Below are 22,839 nucleotides of genomic sequence, written 5' to 3'. Positions count from 1 at the left end.
ATTACTTGGAAACGTGCGGATTCAAAATGTATGCCTGATATCTTTGTTTTTGACGCCATTAGATTCAAACCTTTAATATGCGGCCGTTAAGTGCCCGAGGGAATCACCAGTCAAGGAGTCAGTACGCCTATGTTGTTAAGGTAGGTCGTCTACAAAAGACATGGATAGCGGCGGGTGATGTTGATTTTTTGTTGCAGAAATAGACGTATAACCTACGTTTTCAAACGTAAATTAATGAAATTGATCACATTTTTTTTCCATCAATTATTTTTTTATTACAGATGTTTTACGCAATGTATTTGTTTGGGCGTAAATTCAAATGGTTAAATCTCACATTATTTGTGCATTGTAGGTATTTAATATTTAATGCAGAACTTCTTTTAAAATTGCATTAATTTGATTTAAGTCGATATGTGTCACTTCATCAATAGCAGCATCAATAACTGGATGCTAACATTTCACAATTCACCGTATACTTATTTTATTTAAGGTGTGACAAAATGAGCAAATGCTTTAACGTAATGTGTAGTCATTAACATTATTCCTTTCGTAATTTATTGTCATTTGTGTATTATTATGTATCTCCAGAAGAAGTAACCTCTTCCGTTAATGGTTTGGTCCCTTCATCACATTTACACATAATGATGATACATGGAACCTTTGATTGTTTGATCATTGCTGGAGTTTGACTACATTTACACATGATAACCGTATTTCGCCTCATCGCCACTATTGTCATATTGGTTCCATTAGCCCCATCGTGGTCCTCGTGTCTGGTGTAACGACGAATGAAGGGAATTTTATCTAATGTTCCTGGTGATTTGTCTCTTTTCATAAACCTGAAAGTAGATAATTAAACATTAGAATATGTAGTCAAATACTACAGTTAAACCTGAAAGTAGATAATTAAACATTAGAATATGTAGTCAAACACTACAGTAAAACCTGAAAGTAGATAATTAAACATTAGAATATGTAGTCAAATACTACAGTTAAACTGGGACTTGGATTACGTATAGTTATCAGAGTTCTTCAGAACGTATAGTTATCCGAGTACATTCAGAACGTATAGTTATCCGAGTACATTCAGAACGTATAGTTATCCGAGTACATTCAGAAAGTATAGTTATCCGAGTACATTCAGAACGTATAGTTATCCGAGTACATTTAGAACGTATAGTTATCCGAGTACATTCAGAACGTATAGTTATCCGAGAACATTCAGAACGTATTGCAATATTCTATAAATTCGAAAAATATGACTAGTCTTTATAATAAAATATTGAATTCATACATTTCGCAGTGATTTTTCTTTTTGAAATTTTGCGATCGAATTAATCAGATATTGCTTTTTTATCATAAGTTAGGGAACTGCAATTCATAATGTTCGCATTCCAGTATATATATATAACAGTAAATTATCATGAGAAAAAAGAAACACGAAAAAAAAATCTGAATTACGATTCAACCTACCATTTTACTAGGAAACTGTGCGAACAAAAAAAAAATCAAGTATAAGAGAAATGTTATATATAATGGTACATTTTCGGTCAACCCCACTGCTTGGGAACAACAGTTACAGGTCCAGGTTGTTTCAGCTCAGTAGCCAGTGAATCGGTACTGATACGATTCATAACATACAGGTTGATTGATTTACCCATTGATGCATCAATTGTGAAAATCATTTCTAATTGGCAATAACTCCAATGACAAGTCGAATGAAGATTCAGCCATAATTTCTTACTTTTAGATCTAGTTTTGCTGATCATTTTTTTAAATTTAACGTTTTTATTATAATTTCCAAGTTAATATGCAATGGCCAAAAAAAGATTCTTTATTTCGATTATAGCTTTCAAAGTTAAAAAGCAAAAGTTTAAAAGGTGATAGCAAATTTGACATTTAAAGGCAAAAACTCCTATAAAAAGTCGTCTTACAGTTTTGACGTAAATAAATACCAGTTAGATTTCAACAGTCTTTAATTTTCTGTCTTTTCAAATTGTCACCATTCATAGCAGTTTTAAGATAACGGGTAAGTTTTAGTGATTTTTTAATTTAGACGCAAATTTAACCTTAGATAAATATAGCGACTGATTTGTGAACAGTTTTGGTCATACCGCTCTTATGGTATAGAACTATTAATCTTGGTCTGGTCAAAAAGAAAATGTAAACATTTTTAACCCCATAGTTCTTTCGCATAGCTGCATCTTTGTCAATAGGTAAAATATGTTGGTAGTTGTTGGTGATTAATGAAAGATTTGGACTTGGAATCACTGTAGAACCATTACTGAAAGTTTCTGATTAATGGTAAAGAAGTAATAAATTTATAATAGAGAGCACAGTGACCCTGTTGTTCAGATCAGAAGTACCGTCTATTTTACTATCAACCTTCTGGGAACCAGTACGCTCTAATATGCAATTGAAGGCATGTTAAATGTTTCAGTACAAGTATGGATAAGGTATTGTTTTTGACATGGAATGACTGTCACTTTATTTGAACTTAAGACAGAGTACCCACTAATGCTTGAAATTGCAGATTTTAACATAGAAAGCAAAGGGGTTATGAATTAGCGGTTTCATACCTTAACGACTCTACATATTTATGTATCCCTGGCTTTCTAATTCTTATGTTCCAGCGTTCCTTATGAAAGTGAACCCAGAGCTTCGGATGCACGGAATGAAAGTGAACCCAGAGGTTCGGATGCACGGAATGAAAGTGAACCCAGAGGTTCGGACGGAAAGTGAACCCAGAGGTTCGGATGCACGGAATGAAAGTGAACCCAGAGGTTCGGATGCACGGAATGAAAGTGAACCCAGAGGTTCGGACGGAAAGTGAACCCAGAGGTTCGGACGGAAAGTGAACCCAGAGGTTCGGACGGAAAGTAAACCCAGAGGTTCGGATGGAAAGTGAACCCAGAGGTTCGGACGGAAAGTGAACCCAGAGGTTCGGACGGAAAGTGAACCCAGAGGTTCGGACGGAAAGTGAACCCAGAGGTTCGGACGGAAAGTGAACCCAGAGGTTCGGATGCACGGAATTTATAATGTGTTATTTTTATAAACGTCGGTGTTATTTTATTTGGTTGTGTTAACCCTTGTGGTAATTGTTAGTTGATTTTGGAAAGAGATTGAAAAGTTATATTTGTTTGGTTCAATCAAACAAAGGGGTCTATGAAAATTTTTAATAAAAAAATGCAAGTATTCTTAAAATGTTAAAATGAAGAGAAATAACTGGCATTTAATTTGCACATGTTTCGTTTTTACCTTTACACAAATAACTTTCAAAAAAATAATGTCACGGCAACTATAACGTGGCAGATAACTCACAATGGTGAACTAACCTACCAGCTTACAATAACAATATATGTGCATCAAAGTGTTTGTTTAATTCAAAGTTAAAATTGGAGAACAAAATGAAACTGGTATCATTTGGATGAATTTGTGTAATTCAACTAATTATCATTCAGTATATACATCTCTTTTAAATTAGGAATTAAACTGTGTATGTACGTCGTAAGGTCAAACATCCTTTAAATGTATCTGGTAATGAATCATATCAACATTACCTCGCCATCAACTCAAATTTAGTATTAAATTTCGTCATCTTTCCCATTGTTTCAATTAGACAACAGATATTCACATCTAGCTATTAATTGTAAAAGTCGGTAGCACAGCATTCGTGATCAAGGATTTGCTACATTTGCATGTGCATAAAGGCTAAATGTTTACAACAAATAATATATTGTTTATTGGAATAATAGTTGGGCCTTCTCTATAATTGATAAAGTGCTCATTCACTTTTTTACTTTTAAATAACGGTATACTACTGCTGCCTTTATTATCTACCACCAAACGAACGAACAAACACATCTACAAACTATATAAATATATAATTTTACATATAAAAACATTGAATAATTATAAACGTAATGATGAAAACGACAATTGTTGTTATATGATACAAAAACTACAGATTTATGAAATGTCATGAGCAGTTAAGGATAGCTGTCGTTTCAACTTGCAATCACTATTCCATGGGAAAAGGGAATTGACCAATAGAAGTCGAAATCAGTAGAATGTTCATTCCTATACATGTTGGCTTAATTTCTGCATTTTCGTTTACTTTAATGAAGTATTGAAAATATAATAAGGAATTCCCAAGTATTTCTCACATTGAAAGAATCATGGGTTTTCAAAATAATTTTACCCCGTTTAGAACAATACTATGACGCTCCATAAACGATTTTTTGCATGATATAAGGTTATTAATGAATAAAAAAAATACCCTAACAACTCGCCTACTTTCCGTTTCCGACACAGTCTAGGAATTGTCCACTTTATATATTGATTTTATAGACTCTTTATCGAAGTTCTTATGGATGTATTAAAAAAACAAAGAAAAACACTTATGTGGAAGATCAAGGGGTGCCCTTTGATTCTTGTTTTTTAGCATTTGGCACATTTTTTGGAATTTTGGATCCTCAATGCTCTTCAACTTTGTACTTGTTTGGCTTTATAAATATTTTGGTATGAGCGTCACTGATGAGTCTTGGATACTAGTAGACAAAACGCGCGTCTGGTGTACTAAATTATAATCATGGTACCTTTGATAACCAATTAGTCCAGAAATCTGCTTATGACATTTTTCACTACCACAACATAGAAGTTCTAAAAGAAGCATCGCTTTTTCGTTACCCAGTAAATAGACAAAAATTTCATATTCAATAATTTTGAAGATAGAGAGATAGAAATATTAGAAGAAAGCTAAATAACATTGAATTTACACTGACCTCATTTTGAGATGTCCAGTCGAATTTCATTGGGTCTTATCTTAATACATTTGACATCCGTAGTCCGCACTAACAAGAAGATGTAGCCATTACAGTCATTTTTATTACTGGGTTTTGAAAAAGCGGCCTTCCCAACTAACCTTGGTTTATGCACCTTGCACAAATGGAAAGCTCCATATATGATAGGATTCAACACTGCGTTCGACTGGCCAATCGTTGTTAAAACTGTTAATAATGTAGCATCATATGTTTCCTCGGAATCACCGAAAGCTTTTCTTGTAAATATAACATAGTAAGGAAACCAACAAACGATGAATGTTGCTACAATAAAAATAGACATTCGCAACGCTTTTCGTTTTGCTTTCCTCATGAATGTGCTCCTTACTTGTCCTCTCGCTGATTCTGACGACGTTGACGCATGTTCTGGTTCTAAAAATATAAATATATGCTTATATTGAATATGATTATCACTTTAAAAAAATCACTTTGGTGCGATTACAAACAAATATGATGAAGTTTGTGAGCACAACGATAACAAAAAATAAAGGTTAAAGAATCGATTTGGAAATAATTAACTTTTACATTGAAAAAGCTGTAGCAATTTGAACATAATTTCAAATTCTTTCCTACTTCTTTTCATTTCGGGATTACCATCAATAAGCATAGGTTTACTTAAAAGAAGCATTTTATTATGTCTCGCATATTTGTTAGCCGACAAAATATGACAAAGGATACCCATTTATTATAAAAACAATATTCCTTTTGGAGATTATCAGGTAACACCAGCCTCATATTAGATCAATATCCAATTGTGATGTCGATATGTTCCAGTGAGCAACACTGTGTGATATATACAATTGATACCAACTGTGTGTCATGTACATGTAAATAAATGGTCAACTGTGGCCTGCTTTTGTTGAAATACGCACTGTATGATTATAATCTTTAAAATGTCAAACAGTAAAGGCATATTAAATATATGGATATATTGGTATGATTGTCAATAAGACAACCATTATATTGAACACCGGTACTGTAAACATTGCATGTAGTACAAGTTTCTTGACGTAGCTGAACACTTACCTCTAAATTCCTTAGATTTTATAGATATTGTGTAAAATATGAGACCGTACGATACGACCATAATTCCTAGAGGTATCATAAATTGGGTAATAAATGAAAACATGTTGTACATTTTCTGATATTGCTTGTAAGGGAATGTCTTATCAACACATTGGTAGAAATCTTCCTCAAATGGTCCTCTCAGTACACTAAATATAAAAACCTGAAAACATAATGGGGTTATTAAAATTTCACTCGATAGATAATAAAAATCATTGTATTAAAAGGTGAATAAAAATTGTACATTAAAATTATGAACACGAAACGTACGACGCTACAATACCTATTTATTTAATTAACAGAACTTAAGCACATGCAAAACAGTAATAACCAATACCACATCAAATAATATTAGCAGTTAACTGATCACCAAGTCTGTTGATACTGCACTTTAGGTTCTTTATTTAAAATATAAAACCATAATTCTTGTTTGATTACTTTGATATAAATAAAGAGATGTGCTATGATTGCCTTGTTTATTTGATAATGCCATTATTACTGAATGCATTTCGAACAATAAATATTGATTTTAGGAATTAAAATTGAAATGCAATACAGCATAGAAATAAGGAGCATTCAGAAATATATATACACTAACAAAATACTCCAGTGCAAATCATCAAAACAAAGAAAAGATTGGTGAAAATATCTTAACAAGTAACAAGCAGAAAATCCTGATATCGAGAAAAAAATACTTTAGATTAAGAAAACGGACGAGTTTGACGGGATGTTTTTTTGTCAATTAAATAGCAATTTACTGTATAAAAGAACATCTTTCACATTGACTTAGTGTCTGCATGCATTTAAATATACGTGTAGCATTATATGCAAATACAATCCCTAAAGCATGTCATGGATTGTTCAACGAAGGGGAATAGCCATTTTATTTGTAAAAAGGAACATACTTATTAACTGTAAAATTATTATACTATTTACTCCTATAAGCTTGTTTACGTTCGTTAAATCGATTTGTAGTATCAAAGAAAAAGAAAACAACATCAACCTAAACACGTCAATGGATGTCACATGTTGCAATATGTTTTAAACCTTTCAAAGATTAGTTGTTTCGGTTTTTAAATTTTTAGCGGAAGAAACATACAAATATCGCATCAAAATTTTTACTTACTTATGAAGCACTACATGTATGCATTAAACTGATTGAATTATATATTGTCCTTCTTTGAGTCCTTAAGTACTATTTCAAACATGCTTATTTGTAAATGAACAAATACCATAAAAAGGTACTTTAGCAAGTCAAAATGAAATAAAAACAATTTCACTTCGTTTAATACAGTAGCAAGCTGTCAGAGACCAGCGCGTTAACTGAAAACAATCAAAATACATTTGCGACTCACACGTGTTATATATTAAAGGGAACAAGTTTATGCAAAAGGTATCGTTTCGCACATAACATAACATAATGATCATTGGTTACCATACACGGATGTATCTAATTACTTTAAATATCCTTCTTAACTTCGATGTAAAACCATATTAGATTCATGATATATTTATTTGTTTAACCACCAAGCGAGTACCTAAATTTCCATAATGACAACTTGCACTTGAATATGTACATATTTATAAATTATCTTATAACAATATCAGTGAGTATAACATGTGGATTAAACCTGGTTTGATAGCTAGTTAAACCTCTCACTTGTATGACAGTCACATGCAATTTCATTATTTCAATTTTATAGATGGTGAGAATTATGATTGTTCTAAAAAAAGAGGGAATGTTTTGCGGGTACAACCATTTGACTTTATAACCAGTAATATATGCATGTTTGCAAGAGGGGGCTGCTATTTTTGTTCTTTTTTTTCGGGGGGGGGAGGGGGTTCTGAATGTGTGACATCCAGCCATGTCCATTCGCCAAGTGACAGACAAAGCTAATACAGCATGCTGAAAGAATCCTACGATATATGCATGCATTCTATTCGTTTGATGTGTTTTGTCATTTGATTTTGCCATGTGATTCGGGACTTTCATGGCGTTGTCAGTTTGTTTTCGATTTATGAGTTTGGCTGTCTTTCTATCGAATTAGAAAACAGCGGACTATATCTATACCAACCGAACTATCAGACGTTTTTGTTCAATAATGTAGTGATAATACACTAGCAGTTTCATGATTGTTAAAGAGTAATAACAAGTCAATGGGCAATACTGTATGATTTAATTATCAAACCATGCCATAAAGATAACATGTACATTATTTCAGTTTCCTGAATTTACCACCACTTTATTGAAGTTACATATATCTTGTATCAAGATGGAGATGAAGGGAAACTAGTATTTTTATTTCTCTGTTATAAAACATAACACTCTGTCAATAGATATAACTCAAAGGTTTACACAGGTGCAAATCAAAATAGCATACTGTTAAGATATTTATTTCCAATCGAAGATTGCATGTTAAGTTTATTAAATTGCATAGTGTTTTATTCTTACAATATAAAACGGCTGAACACAGATTAATCGGTAATTGCAATGATCATACTGATGAAAGGAATCCTTAGATATATTAACATATGGGGCTTTTCCGCAATTCAAAGACAAATATATTTCACTTAAGATCGGTATTGTTTCATAATGCAATAAACTGATGAAATATATAAATCATTATCATGACTTACTAACATTGAACTCATGAAGAGTGATGTTTAGTAAGTAAAAATTGACCACTCGTTTTGAGAGAGCAGGAAACAACAACAAATGTTAGAATGTTTAGAACCAAACTGCATTTTGGATTAAGGTATTTTAATGCTATCGATCAGTTGGTTCTCTTGTGATTGTATATATCATCAAGAGGGTAAATGAATAAGCTCTTTTTAAAATTTATTGAAATTTGACTAGAATGTTTTAAAGATTTTTTATTCGGTGTTTGTCGTTTGAACTTTGATCAGTAAGAGGGTACTTGATTGTTGAATGAATAATTTTGTTATGCTTTTTTTCAAAAAATTCATTGACATTTAATTGAAAGTGAAATTGACCACTTAATCAGTTTGATTTATTTATCTATTTTCACGTTAAACATTTTAGAGTGATGAATGATACTTAATTATTACAAAAAAATTAACGTGGTTTTCAGATGATTAATAAAGAACAGCTTATACCAATTTTATTGGAATGGTTTGGACCACAGAACACATATCAAAGGTTCGATTGTCCTAATCTCATTTTTATAGTTCGAGTGTTATAGTACTCGATAGTTGTATTTGTGGTGTCTAGATTATAAATAAAGAAAGACTAAACACACTAGTTTTAGGACGACTAAAACATGTCAATGTCGATATTTATTGTCTTTATATTAACACTAATCCCCGAGGTTTTCAGAGGACAAATCAAGAAAAGGATAACATTCTATAATGAAGTGTTTTCAACCACTTTTATAACAGGATAGTTTAAAATCAGTTATTATAAGTACATATATACCATATTCAACGTAGTCACGTGTAAATACTGATCCGTATGTCTGTCCCTTCACATAGTTGGATTCCAGTTAATAGAAATGAAGAAAAAATTGCACAAATCTTATCATATTGTATTACGTAATATGAACACTCAAATACATGTTGAGTTTGATTTTGTTTAATTTGATATCGTCAAAATGTCAAGAATAACATTCCTTTTTCTTTATACATATGGAATGGTTAGGTTTCCGGTTTGCTGGCTGCGGGTACTAGATCACCTCTGTAGTTTATCCTTTTATCTTTACAATCATAATAATGCCATCATTTAATGTTTGATTAACAAACAAAAAACTTTCTCGTGAGGCGACTGAATATAGATTAACCGGTACTTGCATTCTTCATGAAAATAAATCCTTAAATATCTACACATATGTGGCTTTTCCGCAATTCAGAGCAAAATATTTCACTTTAAATCAGTTTTGTTCAATAGCGCAATTAATGTACCTTGTGCACTATCGATGTAAATGATTTAGAAGTCGCATGCAGTAGCTTCTCTTTACTTTTAATTACATTCTATTTGACACGGATTACAACAGGTTATATAATTTAAATGAATGCAATAATATAATAATTAATTAGTATAATGGTAGCACAATTTTTCAATCAGTTTAATAAAAAATCAGGAGCTGACGTGTTTGTTTCTGCTAGCAGTGCTTTGTTAATTTAGTTTTATCATTGTTATTTTGGTTTTTGTTTCTCCTGTTACCTATTCTGAGTTTTAATGTACGCTTGGTAATTCAACATTGGTTAGAGGTAAAAGGGGGAGAGTTTGAATGTCAAAAAAACATGTTCAGCCCGGCCGCATTTTTGCGCATACGCCAGGAACCTCTAGCCTTTGTTAATCAAATAACTCTCCACAGTGTCAACTTTTTGTGCATATTTACCATTCTAGAAAAATAAGTTTACATTATAAATACCCAATTTTGATTTAAACAACACATTTATGCAATTATTGGTGTCAGAAAATAGATACTAGTTATAACTTTATTGCACGTATATTGATATTCCCATACGTTCTTTTATTCTACAACAACTCTATTACTAACAAGATGAAAACTCCATGCACTTTAGAGAACAAAGTTAATATAACTGGTTGAAGTAACATGTCGTTAATGATGTTGTTTTAAATGTCATTTTAAGACATGATGTTCACGAAGAGCTATAACTTAATACGGATTTCAGCTTACATATATGAAGAAAAACAAATGGATCAATTTGAATGTCGTTATATTGTGCAAAAAATACAAGTAAGGGTATATAACACCTGACTTTGCCATAAAATCCGATTAAACATACGAATGAGTAGGATGTCAAAATGACATTCTAAGTATGATCTTTAAGGAATTTAAAGTTACAAGTTCAAATGACAGGACATTAAAGTATTAGAATGCCACCCTTTAAAATCAAATAGCACTTTTAATTAATAGTGTATACAATTGCGCGACAATTATATTAGGATTTAAGTAGTTAAGTTTATTTTGCGATTTCACATTAGAATATTAGAACTCTACGTACAAATATAATGTACTCGAAATCACTAAGATTCTCTTTCCCTTGTGAATGGCATGCGCTTGTGGTAGAACTTGAAAGAAGACAAAACACTTCTAGATCGATTCGTGTCATTCTAAAACAACTTCTATTACCGAGATGATGGTAATCATGTCTTATTGCATACATGGTTGTCTTGTCTTGATATTTTACAATGAGAATGATGTAATTGCATTGTCTTTGTATTTTACTATCAGATTTAAGAGGAAATTGTGACAGTTTTTGTTCGATCTCTTGAGGGATTTAAAAGAAAAGATGTACAAAGTGTGCATATGTTATGATTCTTCAATACATAGAACAAATCATATTGAGTTCCAATATTGTTACTGCAATGATACTAATCCTCTGTTCGGGTAACTTTGGTTGATATTGTCAAATGTTTGACTTACACAAGTAATACACGAAAATATAAAATGGAAACTGCTAATTAAAAAAAAATGTTCGTGTTACAAAATTAAGCAAGAAGAACTAACTATGCTGTCTGAAATAAACACACACAAGGTTTGATCCACCAGTATTTACATTTGAAAATGCCTGTACCAAGTCATGAATATGACAGTTCTTGTCCATTCGTTTTTGATGCGTTTTGTTATTTGATTTTGCCATGTGATTATGGATTTTCCGAATTGATTTTCCTGTAAGTTCAGTATTTTTGTGATTTTACTTTATACATTCTAAACCCAGTTGTTGGCATGCTACGAAGTATATTATGTTCTTCTCATATATCTTATGATACCACACCTTTAACGCAGCGATTCTGCTTGATATTCATATGATGAAGACATATTGTTTTCAATCAGTTTAATTGAGGTCTGGAGTTGGCATGTCAGTAACTACTAGTAGTCCTTTGTTAATGTAGGCACTAGTATCATTGACATTAAGCTTAGTTCTTCTGTTACCTTTTCTGACATCGAACTCGGACTTTCTTTTAAACTGAGTTTCATTGTGCATATTGCTGTGTGTTTCTTTATTCTACATTGGCCAGATGTATAGGGGAGGGTTGAGATCCCACAAAACATGTTAAGTCTAGCATCATGCTTGCGCCTGTCCGATGTCAGGAGCATCTAGACTTTGTTAGTCTTGTATGGTTTTTTTTTTTTAATTTTAGTTCATTTAAATGTTTTGGAGTTTACTATGACGTCCATTTGCACTGAACTAGTTCACATTTTTATTAGGGGACAGCGGAGGCCCACATCCAGGTGCGGGATTATCTCGCTGCGTTGAAGACCCATTTGTGGTCATCGGCTGTTATCTGCTCTTTGGTCGGGTTGTGGTCTCATTGACTTTTTCCCATTTCCAATTTTAAATATTAATGATTGATAAAAAGGCATTAAAAGAACCATGTTAAGAGATTAACATGTTTCAATCTTATCAATGTATATATATATACTTTATTACCTTATGCTTTTATGTTCGCCGTTGTATATTTAAGATAATGGTAATATTTACAATAAACACCACACGTAGAGATTGTTCATATTGTTAATAACTACTAACGCTTAAATACTAACACTATAGCTACTAACGCTTACAACCTAATAGATGTCTGTAAAACTGATGCTATATTTCATTTACTATGAATACTATGAAGGCTTCATCTTTTTGAAGAAAAACAAAATTAATAATAAGAAAATAAAACATTCACATTTAACACCGACTATAAAACAAGTTTGTAAAAAAAAATCCCTGTATGGCTGCATGCATACATCAATTTGGCAAGCACCAATAGTTGCTTTCTTTTTTTCTCATTTAAATGGGTGATATTCATTTTATTATTAAGTATATCTACACTATATGACATTGAGTGGGATTACACGAACAGACATCAAAAACAGGCATATTTTTATTCTATTTTCATTTCTACGTCATCTCAGAACACAATTAATGCATTGCAATGAAACTTTTATTATAATTTTACTGTTTTCTATTTATAAATTGAGTATAATATATATAATAAAAGAGACATGTCTATTTAACTGACCTTTAAGCTAGGTTTTGTTAATAGTTTTAATTTCGCATAACAAATGTTTAAATTACTTTAGCTCAGCTTACAATTTATTTACGTTGTTATCTTTTAAGATCAAAGTTGATTTACGTGTACACAGTACATTTTTGTATCAAAGAATTATTTTAAGACCCAATTTTTTACTCATGGTTTATAAGACATCTGTGTCTCTTATGAAAAATCTTACTTTTTTGATAAACTTCACTGATGACAACATCATATACAAGTGGGCTATCAATTTTAAAGAACCCCATCTTTTTATGTTCTTTCATTTCTCTTTCAGACATTTTGATAATGTCATATTTTTCAATAGCCGCTATAAAGTTGTTTGTTTTGATGCGGCGTAAATCAATCATATTCAATTAACCCACATTTCAGTGAGTACTTGCAGACTACATCTCTACCTGAACTTAAGGTTACTAACGTCACAAGACGATATGCTTTATATCTTGACCTTTTCCGAGATATTGACACAGATGGACGCCTTCAAACTATCATCTTTGACAAACGGGATTATTTCAACTTTCCAATAATTATTGTTAACCTCCAACTTCTCATCATTAACACCTACATGTCAGTATCTGCGAATAGACTCAGATATGTATCTTGAGTCTTCCTTGTTGTCAAGGATGTATAAATATCCAGGTACGTCTGGTCGGTGTTTTTATATATATATATATAAAAAGATGTGGTATGATCCAATGAGACAACTCTCTACATGAGACAAAATGACACAGAAATTAACAACTATAGGTCACCGTACGTCCTTCAACAATGAGCAAGGCCCATACCGCATAGTCAGTTTAAACAGGCCCCTGATGACAAATATAAATATTTGTTTAGATATGTATTCTACTTAGTATTAATCTGATGAGTTGAGTCCCTTTCAACTGATTTCTTTGGTTGGTTTTTATGCTGTATTTTTGCACTATTGTCCAAAGTTAGGAGATGGTTGCTGTCTTCAATCATGTTTGACCCCACCGCATTCTTAATGTGTCTATCGGAAGTCAGCAGCATGTAGTTCAGTAGTTGTCATTGGCTCATGTCCGTCACATTAGATTATCGTGAACTGTTTTGTTATAAATTATGCTTATTTTTCAAGTTGGGGCCTTTTAACGCCGACTTTACGGTATCGGTTTTTCTCATATAATTGCTTACATCCACTTTTATTTAACTTGGTGAAAACTAGTAGTTTCTCTAGAAGTCATGCAACATCTCCTTATTTTCATAAAAACATAAAACTTGAATCTGGGATCAGAGATTCATATAAAACTTTATGTTTGAGTGGAATTGTGCGACTGTATTTGATATCCGAGTTCAAGATGTTAGTTTGTCTTTTAGCCTTGGTAGGCTATATTTGAGATTTGAGTTACACGTATGTCAGTTTATAAAGACTTTCCCATCTTTAAAATTATCTAACATTCAGCAGGTTTTAAAATTAATGAATTTCATTTTTTCTTTTTTGACTGCTTTCAGTTGTTAAATATCGTATGCTTATTAATTGGATGCATTACATGGGCAGCTGGCAGTGATACAAATAATAACTGACTAAAACAATTTATAATACAGATGGATCGATTGTGTCTATTCAGCACTTTTGATTCAATGATCTGTTTACTGCACTGACACATTTCATCCTATAGAAATTAATTGCCGGTGTTTGAGAGCAACTATTACATGCATCTCATTTTAAGTGGTTACATAAATTCAAATTATCAAAACGTACATATCTACCAGAACAAGGGTAATTAGAAAAACATATCTATAGAAGTATTCATTTGCCTCTGTATTTATAACTTAAATCAAATCAAATGAAAACCTTCTCGTTTCGATTCTACATTGTAATAATTTTACTCTTTTATTATGAAGAACTATTTGACACTGGACGTTAAACAACAAACACCCAATCAATCATCAGGGAGTACCAAAGGGGGTAATGTCGGCATTTTAAACTCCTTTTGGTCACTAGCCAATATAATAATCATTCAATTTAAAATTTTGATACATTCTTATCACACCGCGGGTAAAATATCATGTTGTGATTGGTTTAACGCCGTCACGTGGTGACCCCCTATGAGACCGTATGGGGTTAGTAGATTTCATAGGGGTTTCATGACGCGTTAATGGTGACGTCATCTATCGATTGTGTTGTGTTTCATTGTTTATTTTTCAACATAACGCAGCAGAAAATATCCAGCGTGTGATAAATTCGTTATACGGTTAGCTACTGACCCCTACGGACCATAGAGGGTGAATAAATCCATAGGAGATTCGGCCTCCGGCCTCACCCCCTATGAATTTTACTAACCCTCTATGGATCCGTATGGGGTCAGTAGTGAACCATATAACTTATAATGTGATGTTTGAGGTTGCTATATCACTAATGTATATGAACATGTTTTGGTGTTTAGTATGACGTCCATTGTCGCTGACCTCGTACACATTTTATTAAGGGGCCAGCTGAGAACCTCCTCCGGGTGCTGGATTTTCTCGCTGCGTTGAAGACCCATAGATAGCCTTCGGCAGTCATCTGCTAATTTGGTCGTGTTGTTGTCTCTTTGAAATATTCCCAATTCCATTCTCAATTTTATATACAAGCTCGTGCAATATAAAATTCTACTCGGAACAATATTCCCCAATATTCATGCAATTACCCTTTTATTGTATAGCAATATAATATTTAAAAGTAAGAATTGGTTTAAACTAGATTTTGTCGTTGATGACGTCATGAATTTTGAAGATTTATTGCACTAGTGCAATATTAGAATTTATTGCACGCTAACTTGTGGTTACTTTCTGTGGGGAATATTATATTGCTATACAATAATACTATTTATGTTAATAACAATTGCGTGCTTTTTGTAATTTTTGATGAAGAGTAAAGTTTTTTTTTATAGCAAATTGTGTTATAAGCTCAAATGTGCGCACGATCAACGCTTTAACAGCTCTATATCATTCCAAAAAACTTAGATAAAGCATTCGATTCACTTTGGAGAACTGGTCTTTCCTAAAAACTCCTTGGCGAATGGAAAGATGAATAATACTACTCGATATATTCGATGTGATTGAAAAAATGTCAAATCAAAAATTTTCAGTGAGGGTGAAAATTCCGATTACTAATACATTCCATATAATGTAGGTGTACGACGAGGAGAAATTTTATGTTCCATTGTTTTCTCTATTTATTTTGACGATTTGTAAAGCTTTTTCAGAACAAACATATGAATTGTTTGAAACCTTATCAGATCAAATAAGTAGCAACCTGAATGCGTATTTAAAACTGTTTGTTTTACTGCATGCAGTCCACACTATACATATACTTATGTTAGAAACACATACAAATAATATTGTGATAAATGGAAATTGAAAGTCAATGTAAAAAAAGCAAAATACAAAATGTTTGTAAAGCTGATATTGTGTTAGATATTGTTTGGAGAATTTCAAAACTTTGTGTATTATTTGATAAAAACAGGAAGTTTCACAAAAGCGGAAAAGGCCCAATCAGAGAAAGCAACAAGGGCTATGTACGATATTTTATGAAAGGGCAGATTGCATATTTCGAACTTTAAATGTCAACAGAATTATTTGACAAAGTAGTTCAGCCAATATTACTGTACGGGTGTGAAGTCTGGGGAATAGTTTACACCTCTGTTTCAGAACGTGTTCATCTTAAATTGTAATCTACTTGCGCAATCTAAAACAATCAACTCCTGACTTCATGATATATGTGGGGAACTTGGTAGATTCCCACTAGAATTTTTTTTTTTTTTTATCAAAATTAAGGACTGCTAATAATAAAGTAAAGCTTGTAACTGACAGAGAAAAGAAATTTCCTGTTAATCTATGAAATTTGTTACAATGAAAACATAGTTTGGTATTAGCATGTAAAATCTGTGCTTTTCATAGAAAGCACGTAGTGTCATGAGTAATGTATTTTATTTGGATATAAAATGTAATTTTGTAATTCCTCCTGATTATTTTTTGGCAATGAAAATTACGGGTTCTTGTGAACATACATGTTATGTGATTTTCAATTAATAAACTGTGTAAGGTAATAATGTTATTTCTTAGTAATGGATGGGGTCAAAATTTCACATTCCGTTTTTAAACCTGTTTATTCCTCTGTAATAAACGTGTATGTTCACTTTTAAAAGAAAATGAACATAAATTATAAGTCAACGTATACGTATGGTTAGTATACCTAATAAACTCAGTAAGTTTTCGCTTAAGTTGGTCATCGCAAATACCTTGTGAAGGTATGTTTCAAACGATTAAATTATACGATAAAGTAGATGCTAAAGTGGACGAAAATGTAGGCGCTAAAGTGGATGATCGTGTATGCGCTATAGTAAATGATAATTTAGGCGCTAAAGTGGACGATAATGTAGGCGCTAAAGTTGACGATCATGTAGGCGCTAAGGTGGATGATCGTGTATGCGCTATAGTAAATGATAATTTAGGCGCTAAAGTGGACGATAATGTAGGCGCTAAAGTTGACGATCATGTAGGCGCTAAGGTGGACGATAATGTCGGCCCTAAAGTGGACGATTATGTAGGCACTAAAGTGGACAAATTATATGTGCTAAAGTGGACATAATACTAAATTTTTTTAGTCAAATAGTTTTAGAAAAAACAGATTTAACAACAATAGGCATTCTCTCTCGATAGTACAACATTTAAATGTTATGATGCTCTATTAATCGCTAATGTCCCATCTATTTGCAATGCAAATTAAAATTTTATAGTTTCAACTAAGTTTTCACACTTCAAATAAAAGATGTGATTTCCTGTTTAATCTGTCCTGGTGCCTTTTATGCATAAAATATTTTCCACGGGAGGTTTAGTAAATAATTAAATGTTTTAGAAACCCACCTTTATACACACACATTCAAAACGACACTCTATCTCATCACAACTATTATATTCTATCTAGAATTAATCTCCATACAAATCATAACGATGACATTAACGTTAAGATACGTACTGCTTTATGACTGCAAAAGACCTAATTTGTCTAATATAAGTAAGGCTAAAGCTTACCGGAGGGAATTGTAATACTAGCTTCAGTACCATTAGTTTACGAATGTAACATACATAACTAAATGTTGACATTCAAGTGTCTATTTTAATCACTTTGTGTTGTTAGATTGCTGTCGAATTTAATTTAACGTAAATGTATTTTCATATCTAAGCGCCTGAAATCTTGACAAGTTGTGAATGAGATTAACAGAGGCAGTCAAACATCTGAAACGAATACACAATGTCTAGATATTAACATGGGAAATAAAAAAAAATGTAATTCACGATATGGTTTTGTTATTACAACTTTTACAATGTGTATTCAATCATGCCGAGAATTTTAATCAAAAAATCATATTGACAAGATTATTCATTCGAACTTTTTAAACAATTTTAGAATGAGATGATAAAAAACAGGCACTTTCAAACATTAGAATTAACACAGCCGCTAGCAAAAAAAAATTAAAAAAAAAATGATCAGATGACAAAAACATGAAAAAACATTCAATTGAACCTGAATCGCTCATCTCACAAAATACGACATAATAATCAACGTAAAAGGTTCAGGATAAAAATGTTTACAAAACCTTCCAGTTCAATAAAATGACGCCCAACCTGGTATGTTATACAAATATTAAAAACCAAAATAAAAAAAAGGATCTGTTAATGGTTTTAAGGCTGTAGTTAAGTTTTTTCAATATCACACTGTCTTCAAGATAAATCTCTAAGAACTCTTAAATTCATAACAATCATCATCAAAGGGCAATCAATCGAATAAGGAAACGCATGAGAGTTTTATGGATTTCAACATGTTGCTGATCGAGTATTGAATTGCGTATCCTGCTACACGTTCAAAGAAGTAGATAATAGACTTGAATGTTGTAAAGTAGTTATACTGGTATTGTCAGTTAGAATATCGCAAGATAATTCACAAATGTTTTAACACAGTATGAACTCCTTACGTCATGTTTCGTTAAACTAATTATGTTCTGTTGTTTTAGAGGTGATTAAACAGTTAAGTTTATAGTTTTTACGATATATATCTTGTATGGCTTATCATTGTGCTATTAAAAGTTTTTATTTATAAATAATAGCATTCAAGACGAGATGATGATGGATGGACGTTTAACGTCTAAGTGGCAAATTAATATCATACTCATCAGGAGCACATGTTAATGTCATATAAATAGTTTTACTTGTTTTGTACTTAATTGGTACGCTGAGCCGGATTTGTAACGTACCAATAATTATTCACAAGGTAACAATCCACTAGAACACATGTCACCGTACCCGGAAACATAATTCATACACCGAGCTGAATAGTCTTTTATTTTATTTTTGTATTAAGTCACGTGATTAGTGAAGAATCAGAACTGTAACTACCAATGTCAAAACCTTTGTAGGGCAACATCTTCAATAACGAGTCAATTTATAATGCCAGTCCTAAAGTTTGGTTAACTATACTAGACTGCATTTTTTGCTGCTGATCTTTTCTGTCTATCTATAAAAGTGTTCATGGTAAAACATAAAAATACGCAAACAAGAGGAGGGAAATAAATTATATGATGTCAAATGGTGGTTTCAGTCATATTTTCATATCCGAACATATGACCAATTTCGTTTTTGCGTTAATTTAAAGCACACTTTTTACTTTCCTTTTTTTTTTAGTTTTTTATATTAGACGAAAATCGGCATTTATAGGCAATGAATTTAGTTTTATCTTTAACGAGCCATTTGATTGTTTGGGATATATTGGTATTTCTAATGTTCTAATACAGCTAATCGTATTAATTCAAAGTTTCTGTCAATTGTCAGTCTATTTGAGTTTTTATCATATCTAACAAATACATTCTAAATATTAAATTTAAAAGCTAATAGAATAATTCGTATGATAGTTTCAACCTAAACGCATTTTTCGCAGTTTCTGTCTTAGTTGTTGTGCAAAAAGACTTAAAATGGGCCAAAAACACCATACGAGGGCAAACTAAGTCACTTTTAATTTGTCGTATGATAGTTTAAAGGTGAATTAGGATATTATATATACATATATGTATTGGCATGGAGTATAAACATAACATTTGCTGCACTTAAAAATTATTATAATTTAACTTGGTCTATACCGTTATGTATTATTATTAGTGATGGAGGTCTTCTTTGTTGAAGGAACAAAATAATATAAACAAATAAAAACTAAACACCATATTAATTCTTTGAAGTTTTAGTATAGATGAGGTAATGTTAACGATCAGACAATTTTTTATACATTTATAACCTTAAATAAAACCTTATATTTGCCTTCGGTCAGACTAATTACACATGATATGAAGATTTATTGCCCATAGACAGCTGCCCACCAGGCTTATATGTAAGCAATATTATTATAGGCCATTGTACGGTCTTCAACAATGAAAACAATCCGCATGCAGTCTAGTCAACTTTAAAAGGCATGATAAATGTGAAACAATTCAAACGAGAAAACTAACGGTATAGATTTATAAATTTAAGAACCAACTGTAAAAATCGGTTGTAATTTGCCTTATTTAAAAGATCGGTGTGAGGCACTAAAACAACTTACAAACAACTTACATACTTAAAAGCAACTAAAAAACATTACTCGAAAATACTGCAAGCTAGTTGAAAGACTAAGACAACTCATAAATGAATCATGTTCGCCCGTACTAAAGACTTTCTTTTATTTCAGATAAAGAAAGGTAACTTACCTGAGGTAAACTAAATAAGGCACTGAGTATCCAAGATATAACAATCATGATTTTAACTCGTTTTGGAGCTTTGTGACGACTTATAGGGTCCATAATCACGCAACATCGGTCCAAACTGATCACAACAATAATATATGTGGACGCAAGTAAACCTGTAGCAGTACCAAATTTTACTATTTTACACATAACGTTTCCGGCTAACCACTGGACCGTAGAAGCCCAAACAGCATCAACTCCCATTATAAAAAATGTAATCAACAAATCAGCTATTGCTAAATTGACAATTAATATATTTATCGTTGATCTTCTCTTCCGCATTCTATACATTTGGATAATGGTTGCTGTGTTTCCTATTAGTGCCATTAAAAACAGAAGACCAAATATTATAGTCCTTGTCATAAATGCTTCATTGAATGTTGGCGGCTGCTCAGTTCGAAGTGGCCATTTTGAACTTGTAATAAATGTAACGTTTTCACCAAAACTACTCGTAACATTGTATGTAAAATTCTTATCCATGGCACAAGAATAATAAAGAACTTTTACTTCAAAATTATTCAAATACTCATCCCACAAGAAAACATGCTAAGTAAAACTAATCAAAGTTTTTTAACAGAAGTAGTAGAACTTCTCAATGTTGAATGAATCTTTTACTTAAAGTGAATATACGTTTTCTTCGTCAAGTTGGCACATTTAGAATCCGATCAATATGCTTTAGATAATAAAAAAAGAGGAAATAAAATATCCTGTATGTTAAATCATATTTATATTCTTACACTATGACAAGCCATTGATTCGCTACTTAGTTTTATTTTCCGTATAAGGCTTACGTATAACGTTATTGGTCAAATCCTATAGCAGCTGCCTGATTGACATAAACCACGTTATTTCATGCCAGTTAATTAGAGATCAACTGTAAGATCAAACAAACGAACAATAAAACACCTAACAAGACGTGTTTCCAATGTCATTAGTATATAGAATGGTTGATATAAACATTGCAGTAAGTAATTGTCTCTTGTAAAATAAATGTATGAATGAAGAACAGTTATCTTCTTATAATTTAAGTTTGCAACAATGCAACTTCAAACAATAAACAGCCTCGTTTACTGAAGAAAATTATTTAAAAACGTCCGTTAGTTCATTGTTGTTAGGCTAAAGTATGTCTTGATATATTAGACGTACGAAGTCAAACAACCTTTGTAAAGGAGGTTACTTTCATCTTATCCATATAAAAAGAAGGACAGTATTGCTAAGAGGACAACTATTCGACAAGAATGTATTTAACTTTCACACTTGTTAAAAGATTATCGTGATGATCATAGTAGAGTTGCGGATGTCACTGAACATATTAACATTCACACCAAACTATCGATCTAAGATAGATATTGGTCAAACTTTTCACGACAGGAAGTTTTATGTTTGCTATATCAAAACTTTACGACATAAACAATTGTCAAACTGACACGTCACAAAGCATTAATTCTAGGTCTGCCTCTTTCTGAGTGTTCAATCCGCTGTATTACAGAGATGTGATTTGTCAAATATAAAATCATATATCATATATTTACAAAGATTTTCAAATATTAATCTTAATCAAAAGATATCACCACATATCTAATTTTGTGTTTCTGATTTTCTTATAACATCTTTAATTTACCACGTTAACATATATTAAGTCAACAGTAACTTTACATTTTTATTATATAACAGTTTGACATAGGCGTCCACTACTAGTATCTAATATTGTGAGGGTGTCTGCTTTGCTCCATGGGAGGCATTAAACGCAGCTACGTCAGATCAGAGTTGGGAAGAAAAATCAAATACTGTGCGACTGGGGCGAGTCACTGTGTCTGCACATTTGAAACTCCTAGGAAATACTCTGCGGCAGGATGTTTGGTAGGACTGTTTAAAATCAAAACGTTATTGTCTAGAAATAACCATCAGCTTCCAATTGGCAGTATTAACACTTCCGGCCTTCCATCCCATAAATAGAAATTGTAGGTTGTAAATTGAAAGTAAAATTTTATGATTGTTGTGCCTCTATAACTCTTTTTGTTGTTTTTTTCTTCAGAATTGCTCAGACCCTAAGATGAATAAACACTTGAAAAAAGGGAATTCTTTTGGGAGCACGTAAAACTAGTTTAACTCTTCCAGATTTGGTGCTTGT

General features: G+C 32.0%; 1 protein-coding gene across 1 annotated transcript; it reads right to left on the bottom strand.

Moving 5' to 3' along the window:
• Positions 1 to 335: 335 nt before the first annotated feature.
• On the bottom strand, positions 336 to 21,327 carry LOC143070874 (gonadotropin-releasing hormone receptor-like). Its single transcript, XM_076244987.1, has 4 exons — positions 20,673 to 21,327; positions 5,868 to 6,069; positions 4,925 to 5,213; positions 336 to 839 (listed from the first exon to the last, which is right to left on the bottom strand). The coding sequence occupies exons 1-4, from the start codon at positions 21,186 to 21,188 to the stop codon at positions 575 to 577; spliced, it is 1,272 nt and encodes a 423-aa protein (XP_076101102.1). The 5' UTR covers positions 21,189 to 21,327; the 3' UTR covers positions 336 to 574.
• Between the last annotated feature and the right edge of the window lie 1,512 nt (positions 21,328 to 22,839).

The sequence above is a fragment of the Mytilus galloprovincialis genome, chromosome 4 (genome assembly GCF_965363235.1).
Source record: "Mytilus galloprovincialis chromosome 4, xbMytGall1.hap1.1, whole genome shotgun sequence".
NCBI lineage: Eukaryota > Metazoa > Mollusca > Bivalvia > Mytilida > Mytilidae > Mytilus > Mytilus galloprovincialis.
The sequence above is the reverse complement of the archived record's forward strand: the minus strand, read 5'-3'. Positions and strand labels throughout refer to the sequence as shown.

What these genes read in the sequence shown, in the direction of transcription:
- LOC143070874 (XM_076244987.1), bottom strand. Translation starts at nt 21,188, where the DNA reads ATGGATAAGAATTTTACATACAATGTTACGAGTAGTTTTGGTGAAAAC. An exon ending in CCTTATTTAGTTTACCTCAG is followed by an intron (nt 6,070 to 20,672) that starts GTAAGTTACCTT and finishes TTATGTTTTCAG; the next exon opens with GTTTTTATATTTAGTGTACT. An exon ending in AAAATCTAAGGAATTTAGAG is followed by an intron (nt 5,214 to 5,867) that starts GTAAGTGTTCAG and finishes TTATATTTTTAG; the next exon opens with AACCAGAACATGCGTCAACG.